The sequence below is a fragment of the Toxorhynchites rutilus genome, chromosome 3 (assembly GCF_029784135.1).
Source record: "Toxorhynchites rutilus septentrionalis strain SRP chromosome 3, ASM2978413v1, whole genome shotgun sequence".
NCBI lineage: Eukaryota > Metazoa > Arthropoda > Insecta > Diptera > Culicidae > Toxorhynchites > Toxorhynchites rutilus.
Genome location: NC_073746.1, coordinates 141629154 through 141649625, shown reverse-complemented (window position 1 = coordinate 141649625; position 20472 = coordinate 141629154). Strand labels below are relative to the sequence as shown.

General features: G+C 38.4%; 1 protein-coding gene across 3 annotated transcripts in view; it reads left to right on the top strand.

Annotated features, from left to right (window-relative positions):
* Positions 1–6583: 6583 nt before the first annotated feature.
* The window catches only part of LOC129777524 (adventurous-gliding motility protein Z), a 28224-nt gene continuing 14335 nt past the window's right edge, over positions 6584–20472 (top strand). The window contains exons 1-3 of one of the 3 annotated variants that reach the window (XM_055783832.1): positions 6584–6845; positions 6940–7042; positions 11235–11347. In XM_055783832.1, the coding sequence (XP_055639807.1) occupies positions 11262–11347 (86 nt within the window). In that variant the 5' untranslated portion in view covers positions 6584–6845; positions 6940–7042; positions 11235–11261. Of the gene's footprint in view, positions 7043–11234; positions 11348–20472 lie in introns of all 3 variants that reach the window. The other 2 variants (XM_055783833.1, XM_055783831.1) reach the window with 2 other exon arrangements.

Sequence of the window (20472 nt, the reverse complement as noted above, 5' to 3'; positions counted from 1 at the left end):
ACCGCGGTTGGCCGGATGGGCGATGGCTGTATGGCATTGTCATTCTTATTGAAGAAATGCGACTGAAAACGTAACGAGAATCAGGAGCGAATTTAGATCCAGATGAGCTGTACTTGCTTGTGCTAATTGGCTGGAAGACCCCTTTTCCAAGTCCAAACACAGGTCCGGGACGACTGTTGACCTGCGGTGGGAAGGGCACGACTGGGATGGGAGGCCTTCCGAATGACTCAAACTATTGCGTCCCGGGCTGCAGTGGACTTCCTTTCAATAACACAAAATAACTCTGGACATGTGCGGTATATTGAGCTACTAGAAATAGAATTCACACGATTACCATACACAACACATTGTGGTGATCTAGTTCCAACTCATTTCTACGATTTTTTTATATAATGGAGAGTAAAAAAGTTTTTTGTTTTATTTTGTACGGAGCTCGAAAAAACGTCCGAATTTCGTGTCTCTACACTAGAATACCCCCTTAAAGCATGTTCAATCCTGTTTGCGGGAGTGCAGAGGATTGCGCTTTAGGGTGTGGCGTCGGGGGATCGCAACGCATGCATCGGTTCTCTCTTCATAAGAATTGCCCAACAGAAGAGGTGTTGTGTTCCTGATGACCACACACGTCTATAGTGACTCACCAGAAACTCCGAGAGCTTGATTGGGATGATTGAATGCATCCACCATATAGTCCGGACCTTATACCAACCACCACTTACCACCTTATTTCTCACATTGCAAAACTCATGAGGGGTAAGATTGGGATCAAGAGAAGATTGTAAAATCGAATGCTAGAATTTTTCGCCAATGAGGACCTACTTTTTTATGAGAGAGGCATTATGAAGCTACCTTTAGATTTTTACAACAAAACTGTGCATATTTGACCCAAATCGGACAATCCGAAGCACATTGAATAAAGTTTTGAATTTCACGCAAAAATAAGAGATTTCTTTTTACCAAACCTGATATATTTCATACAGCTATACTGAGCTATTTTGTATAAGGCACGCAAGGTTTAGCTTTGGCTGAAATATATCTGAGGCTATACTAATTTTATTCCACACGTTTACACGTTTTGAGTCATTGAAAAGCAAAAAGCAAAAGTAATAATCTGAATTTATAATACATTTCTGGATCGAATGAAATTGTTAAATCGTTAAATTCAACGATTTCGATTATATAAAATTATTAATGAAATTAAAACTATAAATGATATTGTCTTTTGTTAAAGGTTTAATAAATATCCAATACCTAAAAGCGTAAAAAGCGTGTGATTTTTATGAAGTGAGCGATCCATTCATAAACACAATGATTTTAAATATTTACCTTCCCTTCAATAACACAAAATAACTCTGGACATGTGCGGTATATTCAGATACTAGAAATAGAATTCACACGATTATCATACACAACACATTGTGGTGATCCAGTTCCAACTCATTTCTACGATTTTTTTGTAACTGAACAGAGGAAACAAAGGACTCGAAAGCAAATAATCCCACAAGAAGTAGGAAGATTCGATAGACATCCGCTGAACCGCTGAAGCGGAGAGAAGGTGGTAAAGCCACTGACGATCTTGCGATCCAATATGAGTTAGTGATCGATCATCATCATCATCGTGATCATTATCGACGCCTACTCTTACACTAGCCACGCTTTTCCTCGTGAACAATGAATACTCTGGATGTGCTCATCTGGTTTACACTTTTCCCAAAACCGTCGGCTTAGTTGGCACAACTAGGGATAAAATAAACATACCGCGACCGCCGTATGCGGGTGCTTCGCACTCAATCCTTGCGTCTCCTGCAAGTTCTCTTGGGACCATGATTAGGCTAGTAAAACGATAAAATTGTGAGCTTGAAATTGATTTTTTTTATTTTTTCGATTAGTATATCTAGTCGGTGCCAACCATCTGAATAGGTTCATCATTTCAGATATACTCTAGTTTTCGAAACATTCTCAATATTTAGTATTTTTATGTCCGTATCGCGACAATCAAGAATATTTTGGGGTGGCCACACACGAGAAACCAATTAGATAATTTCCTATGAAACATACAGTGCTTTTCAATATGTATTATCAGATTTTCAGGCTTGTCATTTCATTCATATGCTTTGCTTCGAGAGCTCACGGTCTATGTTTTGGAAGACGTAAAAATCAGTTTCCCGTTTTTCATTGGGAAATTATGTTTTTGGATCCTTCTACTTAATCTTTGTTAACGGGGACTTTAAATTTCTCGATTCATTCGTCTAATTAGATGATACAACTCTCTGGCAGAACGACCATGATAGCAAACGAAATACATTAGAAAGTAATAAATGATCGCGAGCTCCAGATTTTTTTTTTTCAATATATTGTAGTCCCAAATTGATTAGTTTTACTTAATTTTTGTATGCCAAAATAAAATCTTCCCAAATTGAGAGGAAACGACAGTAGAAATTGGCGAAACAGGATAGATGTTACAATATGCGCAGAAAATATGATGTTTTCACATCACCGCGATAGACTAAAATAATAGAAAACTCAGGCTGAAGTTAAGGTGGCCGTACACTGTCTGTCCGGAGGAGGTTTGAACCATAGCATTCATACACTGTTTGGCCGAAGTCAAATATTTGACTCTTTCTGAGAGATAAAATTGTTCCAAGTTTACTAATCGAATATATTCAACACAGAACACAACAAGCAAATGTTCAGTTATTTCATGCTTAATTTTTTTCCATCTATTCGTCAAATCTGTCGGCACATGGTTGCGCTATGTTAAATATTTCAGTCGAATTTTTTTTTCATGTTCTATGTATGACATTGTTTGCCACTGTTCATAAGCAAACAAAATAGCGTTTGTAACAAATATAAACATTATCTGTCAAACAGTGTTCGCATTGATTATATTGAATCATACGAGCATAATAACCTGTATACAGAGTATACGTTTGAAACATTAGTACACCGGCATCTCGCACGTGTAAGCAAGATACATTTCCAAAAGTGCTGGAAAGTAATGAGGTAAGAAGTGTCTTGCGTTATTTTGATCTAATATTTTCAATCTTGGTGATAACGATTTAGATATTTGTAATGTTTGGAAAGTCTGAAAATTAAGTTCCAAGGAAGCCTTGATTCATATTGCGTATTCGTTTTTGTGATAACTTTCAAGAGCTTTTCATAGAAATCGGATTACTTAAAAATTGCCTGTGGGGCAAAGGTTCGCAGTGCATGTGGAGTAAAAGTTCGCACCAGCGTTTTGTCGTTAAAATTGTCTATCTATTATCTAGTGTATTCAACCAAATTTTTTTCATCAAGTGTACAGTTTTACACAGGACGAAAATAATCTGAAAAAAATGCACTCCAGAAAATCTCAAAATAGCTGGGAGGGAGTATTTAAGCGTTGAATTGTGGCGAACCTTGGTATTTCTGAAGCAACTCTGAGGAAGAGGCTCATATTAGTAAGTGATTTTATGGTTTTACGTATTTTACGATTTTTTGTTTTAAGTTTTACGAATGAGGAGTCTGAGAAATTGCCCAACCATTGCAGGGTATTGGACAAAGTGTCAATGATTTGCGGCTATCGATTTTGAGGTAGCCAACATCATTTAGCACGGATTCGACCGAGCTACAAAATTGGCAGGAAAAGGTTAATCATCTAGCTTCATGAGGAAAATCATAGGATTCAACAAACATTTCAAAATTGTCAAACAAAAGCGTCTGAATCCTTTGCTTTCGAATGTCTTCAGCAACAGTTTTGCTTGTTTCCAATTCTGGGCACATGAATGGTGAGCAATTTCTTGAATGGCTTGCGGCGGAACCCTCAGAATCGAAGTCCAAGACGGTGAAAAACAGAAGTAAATGATTGATTAGTATTAATTCACAATTATTTTCTTGTAAATTTCTATATGCCAGGCCCTCTTGCATCCCAAAAATTTCCATGTGGTATGTGGATGACCTTTTATTATATTCCTAGGTGTCGAGAATCAATCGGTCCTACACACGCTTTTGATTATGCTTTCACCGGCTACCTATGGTAAATCATTGATTTTTGCTACCAATTATCTTGAAAGTTCAATTCAATGAGTGCGAACTATGGGGCAAAAGTTCGCATTTATTATTTTGTTTTGAAATAGGTATTGGTTCGGCTTCCAACAATAGTTTAAAAAATTTTGTATGACGTTTCGAAGGTAATATACGGTAAATGATTTTGGTTTGTCCAGTCTAAAATATGATCATTGTTTGCCCACTTTTTTGAATGCTCTAATTCAGCGCTCCTGTGTCAAATAAGGTATTCGAATGTTTCAAAACATATAAATAAAATTGTCTTTTACATGATTTACAGTAGTTTTATAGTATATTTTTACGGAATCACATGTTTTAAAGGATTATAAAATACACCTTCTATTTGTGTCAATGCACCCCTCATTCGAGCTAATTTTCAATCGATCACCAGATGATTATTTGGAACGTATTTCTGGATTAAAACACTTACAAATATTGTAAACATCATGCTTGCACACCATTTGTATCAGATTTACATAGCTAAACCATCAAATTAACGCATTTTGATGAACTTAATTCTGATCATGAGTTGTCCAATTCAATAATGTTTTTTTTTGTCCACATGATTTCTATGGCAACCGCTTGGCGCGCTGTAGTTTGTTTGTTGTATCCTTCGCGCATAGCAGAAATAAAGTTTCGCTGTGTTCAGCGTGTTGAGGTGAACACTTTTAAAATGCCCAAGAAAAGGCAATATTTTTTTTTATATTTTTAAAGGCAATTCTAAATTATAAATGGACCAACATAATGACAGTAAACTAAAGCAATGATAAATGCAACATCTACTTGAGAATTCGAATGTTTTCATTCAAAAATAGTGATTTCTAAAACCGGACAAACCATGGTCAGAGGTGGTCAAACCATGATCATAATTTCTCTCTAAGGAAATTCGTTAAAAAACATAAAAATTTGGACAATTTCAAAGCCTTATGGTAGTATTATCAACTAGAGACTTGCGGTTTTCCAACAAACCCTAACTCGTATCGATTATATGTGATTTTCATGAAGAAAAATCGATTTGCATTTACTAGTTGCGTAAAAACACCCCAAATCGGACAAACCAAAATCATTTACCCTTGGGGAATGGAAAAGATCATTTACCCTTGGGGAATTGGGGAATAAGTTTATAGCAACTATATTTTACAACATTTATATTTATGGGGAATAAGTATATTTTTCGTCAAAGAAATTTCCTCCGACTTGCACTGTGATCACGCGTATTCTAGAGTTTGCCACTCAGAATGCATTCAAGGCGTGTTATTTGGCATAGAAATCTCAACTAAGTACTAATAAAAATGACGCAAGTAATACTACGTTGAGACGGCGAAGTTCCTCTAGGAACGTTAGTGCCATTGAAGAAGAAGAAGAAGTATATTTTACAACGATTTGTTTGCTGTTTGGCAAAAAGTAAGTATTCATTCGATAGAACTCTTTCTGCTCTACAGAACTTTGTTAATTGTGGTTATGGTTATTCAATTTTAAATAGTTTTGAGGCTTAGAAATGGAATACCCAGGAGGTAAAAATCAACATTTTCGACACCTGCTTTTCTTTGCTTTTCATCGAGGTCATAAAGCTGCCGCAGCAGCCCGGGACGTTTGCGACGTGTATGGAGAAGATCTACAGCACGGAATGGTTTGCAAAGTTCAAAAATGGTGACTTTGACGTACGTCTCAAATCACTTTTGAAGGAGAACGGTCGTCAAACCAGTCGTGAATTGGCGGAAAAATTAACTGCGGTGAATTCATCAATTATGAATTTATTGACATAATTAGGTTTTTTTTTGTTTAAAAAGTGCTACAAACTTATTCCACAACCCAATAGTTACTACAGTGGAATCCCGATTATCCACGAGCGGATGATCCGTGGTGCGGATTATGCGCGACAACGAGTTCCATAGTAAATCCATAGGCCTTCCCGGAATTCGTCTGTGAGGGATAGGTTCATAGAATTTTGTTTTTGGCTTTCGAACTATCTGACCACTGGTTTACTGGTCTAGATGGATAGTTTAATGATTTCTGTATTGATAAAATATAGTTTTCATGCTGAAATATCTTTTTCTCGTGTATAGGATTCATTTTTAGTCCTTTATTGCGTTATCCGCGATTTTCGTTATTCGCGGTGAGCTAGCCAGACTGTTCCGCGGATAATCAGGGGTCTACTGTATTTGAAGGGCTCAAAAAAACATTGCTGCAAACACATTCCCAGCTGTATTTGACTAAGTGGAAGATAGGTCACAACCGCATCTGTCGGATTCTATAGCAAACTCAATTTGGAACGTTTTTTTAGTTGAGTTATTAACTAATTTGCGCGATAGTACACTGTCGGATTCTCGTGTGATTATGCTCGAAGCAAAAATCACATTATTATTAACTCCAAACAATCTCGGTGATTCAGAACCACCGCATTTTATCAACAAATCAGTTCATTTCACCCGCCCTATCGACGATCATTGTAGCGTCTAAAGTGTAAAGTGTATACAAACGCCACCCGATCAGCGTCTAGCATCCAGCATCTTTTTCCTCATCAGCGCAGTGAGTGATCGATCCTTGTTTCAGTACATTTGCAGTGCTCGATCGGTTAGCATCTTCTGTTCTGTCGATCCTGAGAGAGGCTCGTACCAATCGTTACAGAAGATTAGTGTGTTTGTATTAACTTTCCGAAAAATCGTGATAAGATCGCTGAGTCAAGTGTCTTCTCGAGTGTGTAATTTGAGCAGTTTTTCTTCATTTTCGACTGCTCTAACGTGATTCCGTTCTTTGCACCAAGTGTTCACATATCCAGCATGTGTTTTTAGCTGTGAAAGACAGTGAGTGAGTGGTGGATCGCACGAAGAGTATAATTCTATGAGCTCCGGTTTTCTGTACTTAAAAACTTTGTATGTTTATTCTGTCGAATCCCAGAGATACCCGATAGCGGATACAGTCTGCGTTGGTCCAGCAGAGGGACCGCACGTGTTCTTGTTGTTCGCTTCAGTGAAGTGTATTGGCAAAAAACTGAATAAAAGTGAGTATTATAATACTACATTCGCCGACAGGATTCGCAAACGGTTGAAATGAAATACAGTCCCTTAACAGAATGTGATGTGTTTTATAAGCATCGGGAAGAATTTCAAAATAATGACCAATTTAATCGAGATTGCCGAACTTAAACTACCGTGTGCGGTAAATTTTTGTATATTATCAATATTCGCGAGGTACGCGTTGAGATGATGTGCTAAAAAGGTCATGAGCGTGCACTGTGTATGATTGTTGATAGGTTTTCTTGTTTATTTAATTGAACGGCGGAGATCGATCAAACCCTTTCTTGGATTGTATTCTAAGAAAAATTATTGCTTTTTAATTAGGAGATTAATTATTGCTTTGTTTTGAGATGGTATGCGTGGTTTATATTTGTCAGTAATATTTTTCCCACTCAAAGAAATTCCCCGCAAAAATTGAACTCGATGGTACGAATCGAAGATGAAAAAACAGTGAAAACCCCTACACTCGATCGATCGTGTTTCGGCCTTTACCATTGCACAATGGTCCAGGAGATGCATTTAGGTGGAAATTAGCATTTAGAGCTTGACAGTTATTATCTAGACAAAAACTGTCTTAGACAAAGTTGTTACATATGATAGAGCGCTCATTTTTATGTAATCAAAAATATGGTGACAAAAAATGTCGATGAAATAAAAAATATAGCTTTCTTATCTTTAGAGATAGAGGTAAACATAGTTCGACAATGTTGTAGTCCCAGTTATTTGAGATATCTTTGTAGAACAAAGTTTATCTCTATCGCTTAAAATAATCGTTGTAGCACCTTTTTTCTAAGTTACGTTAAGGTCACCATGATAAAAACTATTTTTTCGCTCTAACTTTTATATTTCAAATTCTACATGCAAACTGCCCTCGAAATACTTTTAGAGCTTACTAATACAAACATTTTTCGATGCAGCACTTGTCAATATCTCAACTTCACTAAAAGTTATTCATATTTTTTACCAAAAAATACGCTCTCTTCAATTGTTTTTCATTCTTTCTGGGGCAAACGCAAACAAAGTTTATTGACGGCATTTTAAAGAGCATATTTTACTCTACACGATATGTGATTTTCAAAACTATGTTATTTTTCCTGTTTGAATAAATTAAAATTGAAATCATGAGTTTTTGGGTAAATAACCATCGATAACTTGTGCTCCCGTGGCCGAGTGGTTAGCGTCATAACTAACATGCCGGGTGTTCGGGTTCGATTCCCGTTCTGGTCGGGGGAATTTTTCGTCAAAGAAATTTCCTCCGACTTGCACTGTGATCACGCGTATTCTAGAGCTTGCCACTCAGAATGCATTCAAGGCGTGTTATTTGGCATAGAAATCTCAACTAAGTACTAATAAAAATGACGCAAGTAATACTACGTTGAGACGGCGAAGTTCCTCTAGGAACGTTAGTGCCATTGAAGAAGAAGAAGATAACTTTGAGTAGGATTAAGATATAGACAAGTTCTGCATCGCGAAATGTTGGTATCGATAAGCTCTAAAAGTCGTACGAAGACTGTTTTGATGTAGAATTTGAAATATAAATGTTAAAGCATATAAAACACGTTTTTTCATGGTCACCCTAATGCAACTTAGAAAAAAACGCTAAATCGATTATTTTAAAAGATAGAAAAAAGTTTTGTTCTACAAAGTTGTTTAAAATTACTGGGGCTACAACATTATTGAACTATGTTTATCTGTATCTATAAAGATAGAAAAGTTGGATTTTTCATTTCATCGACAATTTTGGTCACCCTATTTTCGATAACATAAAAATGAGCGCTCTATCATATGTAACAACTTTGTCTAGGATAGTTTTTGTCTAAACAATAAATATCTCCCACAAAGTTGTTTTTAGCGCTTTCTATCTGAGTTGCATTACAGTATCTATGAAAAAACGGGTTTTTTTACTCTAACTTTTATATTTAAAACTCTACATCAAAATGATGTTCGTACGACTTAGAGCTTATTAATACCAACAATTTGCGATGCAGAACATGTCAATATCTTAATGTTGCTCAAAGTTATTGATGGGTTTTCATCCAAAAACTCATGATTTCAATTTTAATTTACTCAAACACAAAAAATAACATAGTTTTGAAAATCACATATTATATAGAGTCAAATCTGTTCTTTCAAATTCCGTCAACAAACATTTTTTATGTTTGCCCCAGAAAGAATGACAAATAAATGTAAAGAGCGTGTTTTTTTGGGAAGAAATATCAATAACGTACTTTGAGTAAAGTTGAGATATTGACAAGTTCTGCATTGAAAAATGCTTGTATTAATAAGCTCTAAAAGTCTTTCGAAGACAGTTTGCATGTAAAATTTGAAATATTAAAGTTAGAGCAAAAAAACAGTTTTTTTCATGGTGACCCTAACGTAACTCTGAAAAGAGGGCTATATCGGTTATTTCAAGAGATAGAGAAAAAATTTGTTCTACAAAGATGTCTCAAATAATTGGAGCTACAACATTGTCGAACTATGTTTACCTCTATCTATAAAGATAAGAAAGTTAGATTTTTTATTTCATCGACAATTTTGGTGACCCTATTTTTGATAACATAAAAACGAGTGCTCTCTCATGAGTAACAACTTTGTCTAAGACAGTTTTTGTCTAGAAAATAACTGTCAAGCTCTAAATGCTAATTTCCACTTAAATGCATCTCCTGAACCATTGATCAATTGACTTTCATTGTACATATATCCAATATTCATGAACCCATGTTTCATCACCTGGAATCGTTTGTGTCTCGTTTGAGAAACTCCATCATTGGACAACTACTGCACAATCTCTAATGTACCACTCGTAAAATCATGTTTTATTCACTAACCAAATGCAATCGCCCTGAAGATGGTCCTATACTTCTTTGCTCAGTTGTTGAGCAAAATTTTATAAAAACCACTGATTTTTTCTCTCAAATGATCGAATTTCAATGACATTTTGTTCGAAGGAAAATTCACCACGTTGGGTACGAAATTCTGCCGGAACGTTTGAATTAGTGACCAATTTCGTTCGTTTCGTCGAGGTAAACATGATGAGGATGCAGATAAAAATTGTCCAGGAGGTGTGATTGACGAAGGAAACATCGATAATATTCGTGATTTGAGAAGCATCGTAAAACTATTTATTAAGATTCATGGGAATCATATTGAAAACAATCATTCATCGCTTTTTTATCTAAGAAACTGAGTCAAAGTAAGTTTCACCAATTTGATCGTATTGCACTGATTCAGAAAGCGCAAATCCACGACGAATTAACTGGCCGTTGTCCTGACCTGTTCCGATTTTTTAACATAAGCAGGCAACTACCCAAAATTGCAATTTTTATTATTAAATTTCCAATTTTAATTGCGACTGATTTTGGTAACCTCCATATAGGAATGGAGATTACCAAAATTATTCTGTGTATAAGGATTACCGTTATACTGGATTTATTAGTTCTATTACAAATGATACAGATTATTCACAAATAAATAACAATGAGCATTTGTGGAGGCGATCTGGCGTAGTGGTAACATCCATACCTCTCACGCTAAAGGTCACGAGTCCAATTCTCACTCCCGACATCCTTCCAAAAATGGAAGTAAAAGTGACGAACCAGCCAAAAAGTGTTGAAATTCGCTAAAATACAGAAAGGAAGGAGGGACAATGAGCATGTTACAGTTTTTTTTTCTCCATCCCAATGTCGTATCGGGACGTCATTTGCGAAATGCGTGATTTTCTGATACCGAAAATGTACCCTGCTCAATATACATATTTTAATTGTAAGGGGAAAAACAACAATTTCGATGCCATCATATTATCATTAGATTCACGAAATTTAGATATCCTAACACTTTGTATATCACCACTAGAGCAAGGTAGATGTTGATGGCGGGGGATTAGTTCAAACTCTTTTTAAAATGTTTGTTTTTCAATAAATTTACTAGATCATTAAAGAACATTGAACAGTCTTCGAAACAGCAACACGAAAAAACAGCAATCGTAGATACATTTGCTTGTTAAACAACATTGGACTCTATTTGAGACCATGAAACACAAAACTTATTTAAGATGACCCTCGATATCTTTAATTTTATGTTGAAAATTCTAACATGATAAATATCTCCGTTTGTAATTAGTTCGTTCGGCCTCGTCACAAACTAACAAATTTCATGTTTTTTTTTTTCTATTTCTAGATATTACCTAGAAGAGGCTTCATTATCATGGCTTCAAAATCCTTTATATTGGTTATATCCGTCTTGTGCCTCGTATCATCTGCAGTATTCGCCCAACAGAGGGTGGACGTAACGTAAGTAGTACAATTGAATTTTGATCCGAGTTTTACATTCGTATGAAAAATCAATCAAATCATGGTTGATAATCTCAATTTGTACATCTTTTGTTGTTATAATCTTATTACTGGGTTTTGCCAAATGATCGGATATGATCCCCATTCTGGAATCCGATTGAATCAGATTTACTCGACCGAAACGCAATTTTGCGTTCTGAAATCCCTTCGACTTCTTGCCAACTTCTTATGCCAACTTTGCCACGTTGGGTCACATTCAGCTTAGTGTTCCATTTCTGTGAAACGCAAATGGTAATGATTATTTTGACATAATGGGAATGAACTTTTCGCATCAAAGATGTGTTCTATGTAGTAGAATAATACGTTTTCGGATTTTTTTATATTCCAATTTCTACCAAACCGATCATTTTGACCAGAGAAATTTCAAAGGAAATAAACTATATTTAGAAAAAATCATAATATTATTAGAGAATATTAAATAAAATCTCAAAATAAAACCTTGTGAACGAATTATACAATCGGTCATTTGGAGCGGTTTGGTAGTTCTAGTGAAATTTGATATTTTTTCATGTTTTTTGAAAGCAACCATATGGTAATGTTTTTGCGCCAAATGATAGCTTCATTTATTGGCCACCACATCGTTTTCAGTCAATTTTGTATAACTTTATTGTGCAATATATTTGGTTTAAAACAATAATGTGCGGAAAATATGCGGAAATATTATTCCAAAAAAAACTAATAAAATCTGTTAATGAAAGATATAATACCTTGATAAAACATATACATTGTAATGTAGGAAAGAACTATTAGATTGGACTTTTTTACCAAAAAAAAAAAACAATGGGCAGCGCATTCTGGATTTTTGCTCTTTTCCATTTATTTTTGCATTTCCAATGTATACATTCACCTCAGCACATGGTTGCCAACTATAATTTTCAAAAATCAGGAAGGAAGTAAACAGGATCGTCATATTGAGTTGTACGGGAAGTTCGTGACGATTTTTGGGAAAACATAAGCATCATTTTCAGAGACGGATAAATGCATAATTTTGTTCCACAATCATTTGCTGAATTTCACGTAACTTAAAAATACCGTTCCTCCCAGAATATGTTTGCTTTTACATCAAAAACTATTCACGGTTTTTTATGCTATTCATAGAGTCGAACATGAACCTTAACCCAAAAATAATCTGAAGGTGCAATAGTCGGTTAGATCCGCTGGAGGGATATCACTTCCTGGTCAGACTCCAAAATAATTTGTAAAGTGGTATCGACTGGTTGTTTGGTAGAAGCTTCTAATACAGAACTTCTTCCCAATCCCACCAGAGACAGGGTGAAGATCAACTTTGGGGTTAATCAATTAGTTCGCTAATCCCATGTTTTCAGCCACTCAACACTGTTGTAAATGATACATTTTCATCACCCGTCATGATTTGCTACAAAACGGCATTTTTTTAACGTTTTTGGAGCGAGTGGAAAACCGAAATGCTATCTTTAAAAGGTTCTTTTGGAAAAATTGTGTGGGACCCACACATCGTAATGATATACGTAAAAAAGTTTCGCCAGATCCACATGAACGGTGGTTTTAGGTATCTGTTGATAATCTGTTTATTCATTTGTCGTGTCCCGGGGATTATTCTTGATCAACGTTTTGATTCGGTCATCATCTGAGGTGGCACGAACATTCCAAACAACTTAATATAGATTCTTCATCATTATTACTTCTAAATGATGTATTTTAGATGTTATTAGCTGCGAAATTTAGCGGAACCTGTATCTTTTCTATTTACCTCTTCATACACTCTGTTCAACTTCTATAAGACCACCTCGAATATTTGTCGTTGTAGCACAAACAGTTAGAATTTCAACAAGATATTTCCATACATTGTTGAATGCTTAGAATAAAGTATATTTGACGTCAAATTCGTTCCAAAAGAGTCGTTTGTTTAATTATTGGGGTTAAATATGATAATTTCAGCTGTCCAGTTTCTATAAGACGATTTCCAAATCCATAAGCATTATAATTGAAAATTTCGAGATAATCAGCAGATTTACATGTCAATAATTGGTAACCTTGTCATTTCGGTTAATAATCTGGTAAATTCATATTGGCATACTATGCAGAACGGATTTCTCGATATTTTCCCATGCCTCCGAAATTGCGGCCTTGAATTCATCAACCGGGGTGTACTACAGGGTGGGCCATTTAAAGTGGAAGCATCTGGCAACCCCATAACTTTTGACAGAGATGTCAGATTAACAAATGTCATACCGCGTTGGAAGCGTCATTTCAGTACAATTTTAACCATGGAACAATACACACCTAAACAACGCGCTGAAATTGTTCAGCTGTACATTCAAAATAACTTCTCAACAACTTAACCCATCTGAACTTACCACGTCGACTTGATTTTACGAAATGGACCATCGAAATGACCAAAAATGAACGTGGCTTTTGGCAAAAAATCATAATGTCTGATGAGGCGCATTTCAACTTGAATGGAGGAGTGAATAAACAAAATTGTCGGTTTTATGCTACTGAAAACCCTCAATTCATCGAAACGCAACCTCTTTACGACTAAAAAGTTACTGTGTGGTGTGGCATTTATGCCGATAAAGTCATCGGCCCGTACTTCTTTGAAAACGAAAATGGAGCAACGGTAACCGTGAATGGGGAGCGTTATCGGACAATGATAACCGATTTTTTATTGCCATTTGTTCGTGAAAATGAATTGTACAATTACTGGTTCCAATAGGACGGCGCTACATGCCATACAGCGGTTGCCACGACAAAATTATTGCGCGAAATGTTCCCCGGAAGATTAATATCGAAAAACGGCGATTATGACTGGCCACCGAGATCACCTGATTTGACGCCTCGTGACTTTTTTTATGGGGATATTTAAAATCCAAGGTGTTCTGGCCACACTGGTGTTGTTCCTGCCGCATCGCTGTAGACTTTGGCCGATGGGGAAAAGAACGGAGCGAGAAACGTCAAAGACAGATAGAGGAAACAAAAAACAAACATTCGCTATTTGGAAGAAAAGCTGAGAGTTGCACAAAAGAGCCATTGGGAAATTGTGAAAAGGAAATTGTGTAAAGTTTTAAGAGAGAAAGTTGGAGAAAGTTAGTAGGAAATTTAAGAAAGCTTGAAAGATCGTGTAATTGTGGAAGAAAGGTGTTTGCAAGTTTACTGGGCTGAAATTCAAATTTGAATTAGCAGTAGAACGGCAGGTAGATAATGAATTCAAATTGTGAATATAACGGGGTTTGAATAGATCATTTTCATTGTCTAATCTAGATCACTAATACGAATCCACGACATTGAACTGAAATTCACCAAACAGTAGGGAAACGTTTTTGTTCAGAAGGCGAAGGAAACTAAAATTGTAAGATCAATAATAAATTATGTGATATCGAATTAATGGGAAAATATATTTGCAGTTTGATCTGTTGCATCAAAACAGATTGCCAAAAAGAACGCTTCTTAACACTCGTCCGAACAAAATCAAAAATTTTATTTTCGAACAAAATGAATTCTCCCTCTGCGAAGGATGAAAAATGCCTATTTTGTGGCAAAACGGAGAATGAGTCTGTGGACATCCATTGGGTCCAGTGTCATGAGTGCAAGCGCTGGGCTCACTTCTCCTGCGCTGGTGTTGATCAGAATGTCAACAAAATCGAGTGGTATTGCCCACAGTGCGCGCGGCATGACGTTCAAAAATTGAAGGTTCCGGAGCCCGTTACGAAGAAGAAGCCTGCGAAGAAGTCCGGCTCGAAAAGCGATGCAGGGTTTGATCAAGGAGCTGGTTCCGTCATGGATTTGACTGAGCAGCAGTCTGGAGAGGAACAGCTGTTGAAGGAGACCTTTGCGAAGCAGATGGAGGCGCTTGGAAGCTTTGTTCGAGCAGCAGATGAAGCGGGAACGGGAAATGCGCGAGCTTGAGCTGCAGTTCCAGCGTGAAGTCGAGAGACAGCAGCTAGAGTTCGAGCAGAAAATGCTAGATGATCAACTCGTGGCGGAACGCGATTTTTCGAAGAAACGGGATGCTATTCGTAGACAAATGGAGAATAGTATCCATCGAGTCAGCGTGCTGAAAGAGCAAGAAGGCGCAGTTGGTGGCAAAATCGATGATGCTCCAGAGGACAAACTGAAACAAAAGGTTAAGCAGTGGCTGCAGCAGCAAGAACAAGGCGATTCAGGGTCCACAACCAAGGATCCCCGAGGTGCTTTCCCGAAAGGAGGACCACAGCGCGACGATAGAGATGATAGGCTTCCGATCCTGCCAAAGAAACAAGAAGTTCACGGTAATATCGAGGATACTGAGAACGAAGAGGGAGATAGCGATAGCGAAGATAATGAGAAACCGATTAAAAATGCTAGGGAAGAAGAAGATTGGCTTGGGCGCAGGGTTAACCGGATTTCAAGGGATCAGTTGGCAGCCCGGAAAGCGGTGTCACACAGTCTTCCAAAGTTTAGGGGGGAACCTGAAGTCTGGCCACTGTTTATTAGTAGTTTTGAGTACACGACAGAGGCCTGTGGGTTTTCGAATTTGGAAAATCTGAAACGGTTACAGGACTGCTTGATTGGTGACGCGCTGGAGGCGGTGAGAAGTCGGCTCGTGATCGAGAAGTCGGGATTCTGTTCCGGACATGATTCGAGATCTTCGGAACCTGTTTGGTAAACCGGAGAAGCTGCTCAAGACCCTCTTGGTGAAGGTGAGGAATGCACCAGCTCCGAGAGTGGATCGGCTGGAAAGTTTTATCCATTTTGGGATTACGGTCAAGCAGTTGTGCGACCATCTCGAGACTGCTCGTCTCCACGAACACCTTAATAACCCGATGCTTGTGCAGGAGTTGGTCGATAAACTGCCCCCAAGCTACAAATTGGATTGGGTCCGGTTTAAACGCAACAAGGTGGAGAGTCCACTGCGAATGTTCACGAACTTTACGAACGATATCGTCTCCGACGTGTCTGAAGTTACGGAGTTTGTTACGTTGTCAGTGCACGAACACCTGCAGTCCGGGAAAGGAAATCCCAAGACGAAAGAATTCGTACATGTGCATGAATTAGAGCAGAACCGAAATGAAGCATTTCGAAGCGCAGTCAGCAAGGCTTGCTGGATTTGTAAATGGTCGGACCATCTCATCAAGTTCTGCGAGGAGTTCAGACGAATGAATATTGCGCAGTGATTGAGGGAAGTCGAGAGGCAGAAACTGTGTGGACTCTGCCTGAACAGACACGGTAATGGGCGATGCTTTTCGAAGATCCGATGCACGATTCAAAACTGCCAGGGGAACCATCATCCTCTGCTACACCGTGTTGAGGAATCTATACAGTTGCAGAAAGCGGAGTGCAACGCGCTTAAGGACACGGAGTGTTCAGTAATTTTCCGCCAGATACAGGTAACGCTATATGTTGGGAATCGGCAGTTCGACACTGTGGCGTTTTTGGATGAAGGGTCATCTGCTACGTTGGTGGATGCTGCGGTAGCCAAGCTGCTGAGGGCGCAGGGCGCTGTGGAGCCTCTGATTGTAACTTGGACTGGCAATATTAATCGCTTTGAGAATGGCTCAAGAAAGGTTGAACTGATGATATCAGGGTTCACGAGAAAGGTTTCCACTGTTCAACACTAGAACGGTGTCGGAACTACAGTTGCCAAAGCAGAATGTACGAATTGCGAAAGTGGCAAAACAGTATCAGCATCTGGCTGGCGTACCGGTAAATAACTATTCATCAGCCACGCCTACGATTCTGATTGGGTTAGACAACCTGTACTTGTTCGCACCCTTAGATTCACGGGTTGGAAAGCCTAGCGAACCGATAGCAGTTCGGTCAAAACTCGGATGGACGATTTATGGTTTGGAGAAGCGGAAACCCAGTATTCACACGTATTTGAATCTGCATTCCGTCACAACAGTGAGCAACCAAGAACTACACGACGCTATTCGAGAGCAGTATGCGATGGAAGAAGCAGCGGTTACATTGTACGCCATGCCAGAGCCAGCTGACGAGAAACGCGCTCGAGAAATCCTAGAAGCTATCACAAAACGGGTAGGCGATCGTTTCGAAACGGGGCTGATATGGCGAAGAGATGAGCGGAAGTTTCCCGACAGCTACCCAATGGCTGTTCGGAGGATGAAGTCCCTCGATCGGAAATTAGAAAGAGATTCAGAACTAAAGCGAAACGTGTGCCAGCAGATCGAGGATTATCAAGTTAAGGGTTATGCTCACAAAATAACAGCGGCAGAAATGAAAGATACTTCTTGTTCGGCGGTGTGGTATCTGCCGATGAACGCGGTGGTCAATCCGAGGAAACCCGGCAAAGTGCGTCTGGTTTGGGACGCGGCTGCGTCTGTCGGAGGTGTGTCACTGAACTCCGAATTACTGAAGGGGCCGGACTTGTTAGTGCCCCTACCGAAAGTGTAATGTTGTTTTCGAGAAGGCCCGGTTGCTTTCGGGGGAGACATCCAAGAAATGTTCCACCAAATGAAAATTCGAGCTATGGATAAACAAGCGCTTCGATTTCTGTTTGGAACCGACGATTCAGGGGCACCACAAGTGTACGTTATGGATGTAGCAACCTTTGGCGCCACGTGCTCCCCCTGTTCGGCGCAGTTTGTGAAGAACCTAAATGCAGAACAATTTGCTGAGCAGTTCCCGGAGGCAGCGGCAGCAATTACAAAAAAGCACTATGTGGATGACTATTACGACAGCGCAGACACCATCGAGGAGGCGATCCAAAGAGCCGAAGAAGTGAAATACATCCATTCACGGGCAGGTTTCCACATACGAAACTGGGTGACAAAATCTGAAAAGTTCTTAGAGGCCCTCGGCGAGCGTAGCGCAAACGAAGCAGTACATTTTTCCAGAGACAAAGGCGCGGAGTACGAACGTGTGCTGGGCATCATTTGGGAGCCGATGGAAGACATTTTCTGTTTTGCCACCGTATCTAAGTCAGAGTTTCTGAAAGTTATTTGTGGAGAAGAACATCCGACGAAGCGGACTGTCCTCAGTTTCGTGATGGCGCAATTCGATCCTATAGGATTTCTCACTCCGATCACCGTGTGCGGGAAGATGCTGGTTCAAGATCTTTGGCGGACAGGTTGTGACTGGGATGATAAAATCGACGAGGTATCTTTCATGAAGTGGCAATGTTGGATACAGATGATGCGAGATATTGGATCGTTCAGACTGCCTCGGAGTTATACACTGGTAAACCAAGGACCCTGGCTGCGCTGAAAGTCAATATCCGACAAGAAATTGCTGCCATATCGGCCGAAACATTGGGCAAAGTTATGGAAAATGCCGAAAAAAGGGCACATTTTGCGGTCAAGGCCAGAGGCGGTCATTTACGAGATATCATAATCAAAAAGTAGTTAGAACAAATCTCCTTGGACCAAAATAAATGAATTTCAAAAAAAAATTTTTTAAATACCACTTTTTTACTTTGCTATTGCAGAAACAAATCCTTCCACTTTAAATTGCCCACCCTGTACTTTCCCTCAGCGTAAATTCTGCGTACTAGGATTCCCCAAAGGTTTTCAACAGGATTTTGGCCTGGAAAGCGAACCGGTCATTTCAACAAATCAAGTTTTTAGTCCTTAATCCATTGCTTATTTTCCTTGCTAGTATGAATAGCGGCATTGTCTTGCTGTAATGTGTTTTTTTTGCGACGATACGCAAAAACGCAAAAACGGTAGGAGAGATGTGAAAGCTATCTTGAGTTTTTCGGTTGCACGGAATCCCGCCCAAACCATGCACGAGCCTCCACCAAAGTTTCTGGTTGAAAAATACTGTTCCTCCCCTCGTAAATCACACCACTACCTGTTGAAACTATCAGGACCACCCAAATTGAGTTTTTTCGTCACTGAAGATAACCTAGCAATGTTAAAAGTAACAAAATAATTGAAGAACTATTCATTATGGTATTTAGCAAAATGTATTCTTTCGAAAACGTTCTTTGTCATGACATACCTTGTCCCACTGTTGATTCATGTGAGCTTTGGCAAAACTCAGACCGTCTTCGATGTGAGATGGTGTAAGATTAGGAGCCTTAAACCATTTTAGCTCTCTTTATGTAAGGACTTTTTATCAAAATTTGACGAATTGTCTCCCATGAATCATTAAAATTCAAAGATTGCTTTATTTTCAAAAGAGATTTTGGAGTATTCGAAGCTGTTCTAACTATTTCCCGCTTATCCCGGTCAGAGAGCTTCGAAGATTCGTCGAATAAATGAGAACTACTTGATGGGATCGTCCAATCCGACGAGCAATTTTTCTAATTCCCTCATTTTCTTGGTGAAATGTATCGATTTGTGCTTTATCTCTATCCGTGAGCACTTTTTTTTTGACATTTTCCAGATTTATCAATCAAATTAACTTAAAACAGCGGAAAATGTAACAGGTTTAAGAGAAATTTGACACTTGAAAAATACAAAAACATTTGTTTACGCTCAACGCTTGCACACACACATATGAAAATCATGCAGTGTATGATAGTTACCAATACAACTACACTAGAAAATAAATTGAAGCGCTGTTTGCTTACAATGACACAAAGCAGCAAAATATAAGATCATATCCTGGTTTTATAGAAGTTGGACAGAGTGTAATTGCAAGTGGCTGACATTCCTTTCAATATTTCCGTTTCTGGTCTATTCTTCTAAACCCCGTTTTATTAAGATTGAATAGAGAGAAAAGTTGTTCAACTTATGTTGAGGAATGTGGAAAAATTGATAAGCATGGTATAAACTCTCCCAGAAGTGGGAAAGCCAGTGTGTCATCGGATCTTTTGATCGTTAATATTTTTCCCCAAAACCTGCAGCACTACAGTCAAAAACAGAAAAATCTGTATTCAGAATTTCTGTGCATTTTGCATGCATGGTTTGGACTGCATATTTACTCACCAAACGAGGAATGCATATCAGCAGAGGAAGATGATGATGATGGTCCCGCCTACTTCCGCTACAGAGGTTTGAGCAAGACGAGTTATCTAAAAGATAATTTATTTATTTTTTCTCAACATTGAAATCAGTATAGCAAACACAAAAAACGCACTGATTTTATTCACAGATATAAGTTCAAAAAAATTGCAATGTCAAAAGACATGCCAATACTCAGTC